Here is an 8,834-nt window from a genome sequence, read left to right as displayed (position 1 = left end):
CTAAGAAGAATATATGCAGTGTGTTAGTTATTGAAACTGTCCTACCAATTTGATTTGAAACTGTCTCATTGCTATCTGTTTATCAATAAAATTATAAAAAAAAATTAGGTAGTACTTTTACATTTTTTCTGAGTGTTCTTAACATGAACAATGTCAAATAACTTTTCTAAGCCTGCAGAAATGATTATATGATTTTTTTTCCTTAGCTCTATCAGCATGATCATTAAGCAAAAGCCATTTTAGCTAGTTGGCTTATAAACAGGCAGCCTATAAGCAACAGAGCCTAAGCTAGAGTTGGCTAGTTAAAAGAAAATCGCACATATACCTAGTTAAGAGGTAATTCAAGGCAAACAACCAATTATGCTTAAAACATATAAAAGCATAGGAAAAAGGATAGAGCTAACCCCAACTCTAAGGGGAAAAGATTCTAGAATACTAGCAGTTAGGTAACAATGCCTCCCTACTTTGGCTGGATTTGGAGGATCATAAAATGTAGATTAACCAGATTCCTTTATACTCAGTTTCCTTTGAAGCCAGCTGAGTAACTGATTTTCTTTAGACTCTACATTACAAAGCCTAAACCTCAATGAATTATTCTAAATCCATAGAGGCACCTGTGATGGGAGATCACTGGACACTAAACAACTTCCCAGGCTCTGCGTATGCATAAAGAATCATGAGAAATCATCGTGGAACAACACTTTTGGAGACCCCAGCCAGATCCCCACCAGAAGCTATTTCTTACTTTCAATAAACACTTCAATTTCTAAAAAAAAAAAAAAAAAGCTAAGAAACACACAAATCCTATTTATTGCAAAGTGACACATTTGCAATGAAAACTTGCAGTGAAGACTTTTTTCACCTTCTGACACAAACTTCTATTAGTAACTCTAAGTAAGCTTCCAATCCTTCAACTTTAATTCATCTCTCAATCACCAGCATGCAGACAGCCATTTTGGATTCCTCTGCCTCTGATCCTGCAGGTAGCCCCTGTGATGCTCCCACTTTTGATCTTCTAAGTCTACCTAAGAAATCCCTTTATCTAACTATACATGTATTTTATATTGATTCTATTCCTCTAGAGAACCCTAACTATGACCTAGAATGTAAAACTGAAAACTTTGAAACTGCTGGGAGAAAAGGAAACACTTGAAGTCATAGATTTCCTGACTAGCATAGTAAATAATGTCGAAACTCAACAAATGGTACTATATAAATTAAGTAAGATTCTACACAGCAAGGAAAATAGCCTAGAGAATGGGTCAAAATCTTGACTAGCTACTCCTCTGATAGATGATTAATTTCAAAAATATATAAAATTCAAAACAAAAACCCCTAAAACTAACATAAGAACCAAATCAAAATATAAGCAAAAGAACTGAGCATAGACAGTTCTCAAAAGAAATACAAATGACTAACAAGTTTATGGAAAAATGTTCAATATTTTTATTTAGGAGGGAAATGCAAATGAAAACCTACACAGAGATCCTTCTCACTCCAGTTTTCAAATGCCTATTATGAATACAACAAACCAGGAATGCTGGCCAGGATGGGGGAATAAAGGAGCCCTGCTACATTGCTGGTGGGACTACAAATACTTATAGCCACTATGGAAATTAGAATGGAGATTCCTCAAATATCTAAAAATCAATATACCATTTGATCTAGCTCTATCACTCCTTACTAAATTTCTTAAAGAATTAGAGCATATTATAGTGTTATGTGCATGTTTATAGCAGCATAATTTATAATAGCTAAACTGTGAAAATAAGATTTTATATTTCTCCACAAAGGGTTAAAGAAAATGTGTTATATACACAATGGAATCTTATTGAAAGACATAAAAATAAGAAAATCATATTATCTTTTGGAAAATGGTGATATCACATCAAGTGTAAAATACCAGTCTGAAAAAGCATGTAGGAGCTGGGGCGACAACTCAGCAGGCTTAAGCCCCTGCTTGGCAAGCACAAGGTCCTGAGTTCAATCCCTAGTATCACACAAAAAAGCATGTTAATCTAAAAATAAATTTAAATAAGTGAGAAATAACAGAAAACTAGAAGGTAGAGTTATAGAAATGGAAAAAGAAATTGAGAAAGAAGGGAGAAAATGAAGAGTGGGTGGGTATTAGGAATAAAAATAATGTAAATATCTTAGATACATGTACCAAAATACTGAAACAAATCTCTAATTGTTCTGTATTATTAACATGTACCAAAAAATCACTAGTCCTAGAATAATCCCATACTATACAAAATACATTTTACAAATATGCATTTGACAGTCTGTACAAAAGTCTGTTTAAATATTTTCAAGTGAAAAAGTTATCCTACATTTTAAGCCTGTTAGTCCTTGAAAAGAAAAATTTCAAAAACCTATCTTTTCTGTTAACATATCTTTTATCTTTTTTGGCTTTTTAGAACTGATGTATTAGACATGGCCCATAAGAAGGAGCTAAGAAAATATTATACATGAATCCTGTTTCTTGCTAAGTGATATATTTATACTGAAAGCTTTTGTTTTTGAAGCAATTAGGCAAATTAACCCTGACAGCATTATTTCAGGAAGGGTGCCATGCAAGGCTCCATCTGCACTGAGAATTTGCTCTGAAGCAAGGAACAGCTGATACATGCAAAAATATTTCAGAACGGTATCCATGAATTCCTTGACTTGAAAGGGATCCACTAGAATGAGATGATAATAATGAGGAGTTTGGATTTCTGTTTAGTACTTTTCAAAGGGAACAAGTCATATGAAAAAGTAGTCTCTTTTGCCCATCAGTGAGCAAACTTGGTACATGAAGAAAGTTGAGGACTGCTGAATGGAAAGAAAAAGAAGACCAAATTTTTCTGTGTAAGTTATTATTTCAAATGAAGATCCTTACCCCATAAGGACACAGTTCCAAACAGAATAGAGCTGAAACAAAAATAGGTATCTGGGAACATATCTGCAATTTTATTTTGAAATTAATCAGATTAAGTTGATTACATAAAGCCCAAATTAAGTGTAATTGCAAGTTAAGTTTTAAGTCTGAGTCAGGTAGAACATATAATGCAGAAAAATCTCCATATAACATTATGTTGAAGATATAATAATATAGTGATGGACCATTTTTTACTTAATTTGGAAAACCAATATGGGTTAAAAAGAGAAACATTTCAAAGAAATCATCAGAAATATTTTTGTTCTTAGAACTCACTACATTCATCACTGTTAATTTTTTATCACTACTATTTCTCTCCCGTCTAAGTACTAACCACGCCTGATTCTGGTTAGCTTCTGAGATCAGATGAGATTAGGAGCGGTCTGGCCACAGACTATCACTACTATATGTAACTAAATCTTTATTAGAAAGGACAGAACATATCCCTGAATTCTTTTTCAAAATTCCATTTTCTCTATTGTTTAATAGTCATAGGAGTTGCTTCTGAAAAGGCTGACAGTTACTACTAATGTCATTCCTACTTCTGTAGCCACAGACCAAAAGAATGAGATCGTGGCTCCTTGAAAAAACAAACAAACTAGCTTTTCTTCAAAGACAAGGCAACCTGAGTCACGATGACTCTTTGACACAATCTCTATTTTTGACTAGTTAGTTACAGTTAAGTAGTAGGCAAGTATTAAATATAGAAGATCTATAGCCAAGACATAAAAGAAATAGATTTTCCTGAAATATATAATAATGTTGGTTCACCCTGGAGAAGAAATGAATATTCTAGAGAGAACAGACTCTTTTTTAATGAGCAGAATATATTTATTGAGGGAAAGAAAGCTCCTGTCTGAGAGAGGGACAGGAGGGGGGCTTGAGTGGGTTGTTCCCCAAGAACAGACTCTTTAACAATGGACTTTTAGGCTAGAGTGAACAAGCTCTAACTTTAGATGATTCCAAATTCAGCTGTTTCAGAAGCACTTAAGAAAATTACTGGGCTGGGGAGACAGCTCAGCAGCCTAAGTGCCTGCCTGGCAAGTGCAAGGACTCAGGTTTGATCCCTGATACCGCATGCTGAGCTGGCCCTGCACCAAGCCGGCCACTGAAACCAGGTGTGGTGGTATATGCTGTGATCCTAGCACTGAGGAGGCTGAGACAAGAGGATGATTATGAATCTAAGCTGCATAGCAAGACCCTGTACTAAATAAATAATAAATGACTGTAAAAACTGAAAATTATTAAAAATAAAGATGCCTGAACTGTACCTCAAAGCTTTGATCAAATTTTCAGCCTTTTCCAAAACCTTATTTAATATCCTGCTTATTTAGCTTCTACAAGGATAGAAAACTGCTGCTCTCAGAGAAGTCCTGGGATATTTTATACTACAGATTACTGACATTTCTGATGTCCATTACTCACGTGTAAACCTTAAGTACAAAATCTTTTTCTTCCTTTAATTCAGTGAGAGACTGCAGGATATCCAAGATGCTTAGGACTGCACAGCCATATGGTCGCCTGTAGTGTAGGTGTGCTGGGCCCTTCTTGGAGTCATTCAGGAGCATCCGCCCTTGAACAGAGCAGAAAACACTAATCAGACTGAGAACTCCATATTTCTCTCCAGTATTACCTTGATTTTACTACAGCAATCTAATAGATCCTCTAAGTTATAAGAGTAAACAGCTGATGGGAGTCATTCAGAGATATTTTTGTGGAGTAACATCAAACAAGCCTAGGTCAAAACTCCTCTGTACCACACATAGTCAATTCTCTTTATTATCTTTCTCTTTTTTTTATTTGAGAGATGGTCTCGCTATATAGTTCAGGCTATCCTCAAACTCACTGTATAGCCCAGGCTGGCCTCAAGCTCATGGTGATTCTCATATCTCAGCTTCCTGAGTTGCTGGGATTACAGCCATGTGCCACCATGCCTAGATCTTATCATCTATTTCTAAATCAGTATCAACAGTTCATTTATTAATCTCATGAAAATAAAAGAGTAACTTCATGAATTTTTTTGAAAAATCATGTTTATGGGTTCATACTTGACAGATATATCAAGTATAGAAAGTTCAGTACTTTTAGTTGCTGGGTAAAAACTATGCATAGAAAAGAAGAATAGTGCATTCTTGCAACCAAACTTTAGCTAAGGGCTTCAAGAACCATTATAGGAATGAAAGCAGTCTCAGAAGGTCAGTGAAACAGTACCTCTCTAGTTTAACCAAGATTATGCCAGCAGTGGCAGGAGAACTTGTAAATGCTGAGACCATAACAAATACTTAAGTATAGCAAAAACTGTTTTATTGGAGAAGGATTAAAAATATCCTTCAACAAAAATGAACATAATATGCTATAATGCAAACTATGAAGGAAAGCTTGGTTAGTCATAGCCCCAGAAGATACATACTGAACTTAAAATAAGGCTGGACAAACCAACAATGCAACAGTGAGTATAACTTTTTTCATGTCATTTGAGATCAAAATGAGATGGTATTTATCTTATGCAGAGGTGACAATGACTGTTTCTGTGGGAAATTAAATAGATATTTAATTTTTAGACAAACTACTAAAAAGGACATGTGCCACCTATTAAATTAGCACCCCTGATAATGTTCTGTAAGATATCTCAGGGGAAGGAAGGTATAGAGTCAGGGCACTGTGATTTTCCAAAAGCAGATCACTTAAAAACTTTGGGTCTTAACACAAATAGGAAGCAGATGGTTTCAAGTAAAAAATAAAATTCAGTATCAAACCCAGCTTAAGATAAAAAACTGAAAAAAGCTAGACTCTAATCCTGAGACTGGAAAAGATCTGAGGAGAAAACAAAACACAGGCATAAGAGATACTTATCCCCCAGTTGTGCCAGTCTTAGTCATGTGCATGGATAAAGGTAGACAGTACCTATTCGGATCACATGGGCAACTATATATAAGTCCCTCTTCATGTCTTTGCTGCTCAGATCCTAAGAAAAGAAAAATAATAAATTCAGACAAAGAATTCATAGAAAAACTTTTCATTTTGGACTGCACAGTGATCTGATTGTAGTATATATTATAGTTAGGATATACGTTGGGAGGAAGATTATAGTACACAACAGATATTTTAGTGTTTATAGCACTTCGCCAGTGTCAGCCAAGATGTTATAGGCCTTTAGAAGTTTTTTTCATTGACAGCATTTTCCAGCTTTTTTTGGACCAAATCCAATACCTATAAAAGTCTTCACACTGGAACTGTTTATATTACCTTAAACCACGTTCAATCTATCATCATGTGAAAAAGTTTTACTTTAAGGAAAATATAAAAATAACAGAGATTAGAAATGATGCAGAATTTTTTTTTTAAAAAAACAAGATAATAGGTATTCAACAATGGTTGTTCTATTGCACAGTCTTCAATGTAGTTGCTCAAGTTACCAGATACAAACATGAAATTGTTGAAAATGAAAATTTTAAGCATTTACTGTTCCCTTCAAAAAACCAACTGAAATTAGTAGTCATCTTAGCTATCTTGTATATATACAAGTCAGTACATGGTTAAACACAGATACTAAAGGGTTATCAAACATATTCTTTTCAAGACTAAACACTAAGTGTGGCTATTCATGTTAAAACACTAGAAATTATAAAACCAAGGTGGGAAGAGGGTGGTACATTCACCATTCATCTAGTGAGCAAAGTTTGAATTCTAACAACATGGCATCATTAGATTTGCTCACTGGTGCAATCCTTCCAATTGTACCTACCAAGGAAGCTGAAAACCAACTACACAGTATGAAGAGAGGTGAGTGAGGGCAGTAACTTAGGGCTTCCATCTTACTCACTGATACTCACTTTGAAACATGGAAAACCTCATATACTTTCCTATTCTGGGATTTTTTTTTCCATAGAAATAATGGGATTTACAAATATAAAATCAATTTACTAATACTTAAGCTACAGAAAAGGAGAAATATTTTAATACAAGATAACATTACAGGAATAAGTTAGGTTAGTTTCTCAATCCTAAGAAATTACTACTTAAAATGCTTTTGGAATACGGAAGAACATAATATCCATATCATAATGCAGGGAAAATAGTACAAGTTCATTCTCTGAGTTGGTCACTCAAACACAATAGCAAGTAGATAATACTTACTTTTTATGTGGCAAATCATTATTGAAATTTTAATATTGCCAATCACTATTGTGAAGTATTGACTAGCTAGTAATGAATATATATACAGTAGATACAACCTCACTCACATACATACAACCATTGTTCATCACAAAAGTTAGCAAAATCTTCACTACATTCAGTTTAAGTAAGAAATATTTCCATCTTGGGTAAAATTTTTCCTTTACAGGAAATCTTAAAATCTAGCAAGTTCAGAAAAAAGTCTACAAAGAGAGAAGAATCATAGCATGGGTGATGCAACTTCAACGTGATGCTGAAGTTTTCTGAGTAACTGCAAACTGCATGGTTTGGTCCCCCACACCTTTTTTTTTTATTTTAACATCAAACACATATTTCCAACCTGGAAAACTTCTTTAGCTCACAGGAGTAATTTACGTCTTTAAAAACAGTCTAAACATCTAAAAGTCATTTAACTCCAAGAAAACAGTTACCGCTGAATTACTATTTCAGGTCCTGGCTAAGGTAATCTTGTTCAGAGATCTTAATGTGTACTATAAAGTTCCTCAAATCATGTTTGGGGCCTTTTTAAAAAAAAATTCAGGACTATTACAAAGGGAAGTATGACAGTAGTATATTAAATGGTCTTGTGCCTTCTCATTGGGGTGAATAGGAGATCATGAGTATAATGTGTGTCTCTGATTCATAAAGTTAGAGCTATATAACTTTGGCCTCTGAGCTTTATGGATATGAAAAATGCTATGTGAAATGTATAATTTACTATAATTATATTTAAATGTCATAATTATGTTCACTTTTAAAGATATAAGTACTATCTTTATCATACTTAGGCATTTAAACACAGCACCTGTCCCCCTATGCATCAACAATTTCTCTTACTGTGTTATCACATACTACTAGAAAATCAGGACCCAGTGAATCTTCCTAAGTTTACTGAGACACTCTCCACAAATATATGTTTAATCTCTTTATAATTCCTATTTCAGAAACAAGGTCTTAGTGGTTACCTCAGTAACCAGGCACTCTCAGTTCAGAAGCTCTCAATCAATTTTTTTTCCTGTATTTTAGGGAAGGGTTTACAGAGTGTTCAGTTTCTCACCACTAGATTGGACTCATACTGATTCTCCTGTTTACAGCCTCCCAAGTGCTGGGATTACAGGCGAACACCACCACACCCAGTCTCAGTCACTGTCTCAGAGCAGAACCAGCACGGCAGTTAATAGTTTAACCTAAATTCCATAAACTACAATCCAGATTTTTTCCTTCATTCTCTTCTCTGGGAAAAGAGAAAGCATTAATCTTCCCAGGATAAGCCAGATTAACTCCCCTTCACCATCTTCACAAGTCTGTTTTTCCTGCTCTTTCTTTTTGCATTATTTCCTAACTCTTGAATCCTAGGCTCAAAAATGGTCAAAACATTATTTCAGCTTAGCCAGATCTAAAAATTTTTCTGCAGATCTGAAATATTTTCAACAAAAGCTACCCTTCTGAAAATGATTTTTGATTGTACAACATTATTTGACATTTTGAAAGATTAAGTTGTAGTAAATGAGTTGAACTCAGGATACAAACACAATTTTAACTTTCAAAGGAAGTGACAGCGTAGATTGTCAGGTAAAGACTATCCATATTTAAGAGGTGCAATGCATACCTTAAGATATCTATCTCTTACCAGTCATATACCATAAACAAGGTCAGTAACATTGTGAGATATCACATTGGGAGATCAAGGAATTTTGTTATATCTCAGTATCACTGAGACAGAAAAAATAATCCA

At 34.4% G+C, this 8,834-nt stretch overlaps 1 protein-coding gene across 1 annotated transcript in view; it reads right to left on the bottom strand.

Moving 5' to 3' along the window:
* The window catches only part of Dock3 (dedicator of cytokinesis 3), an 825,219-nt gene that overhangs the window by 345,993 nt on the left and 470,392 nt on the right, over positions 1-8,834 (bottom strand). The window contains exons 11-12 of the mRNA XM_023706273.1: positions 5,828-5,888; positions 4,349-4,496 (exon numbers count right to left, since the gene is read on the bottom strand). Of these exons, the coding sequence (XP_023562041.1) occupies positions 4,349-4,496; positions 5,828-5,888 (209 nt within the window). The remainder of the gene's footprint in view (positions 1-4,348; positions 4,497-5,827; positions 5,889-8,834) is intronic.

This window comes from Octodon degus, unplaced genomic scaffold (genome assembly GCF_000260255.1).
Source record: "Octodon degus isolate 3935 unplaced genomic scaffold, OctDeg1.0 scaffold00008, whole genome shotgun sequence".
Lineage (NCBI taxonomy): Eukaryota > Metazoa > Chordata > Mammalia > Rodentia > Octodontidae > Octodon > Octodon degus.
This window is presented reverse-complemented; position numbering and strand designations above follow the sequence as displayed.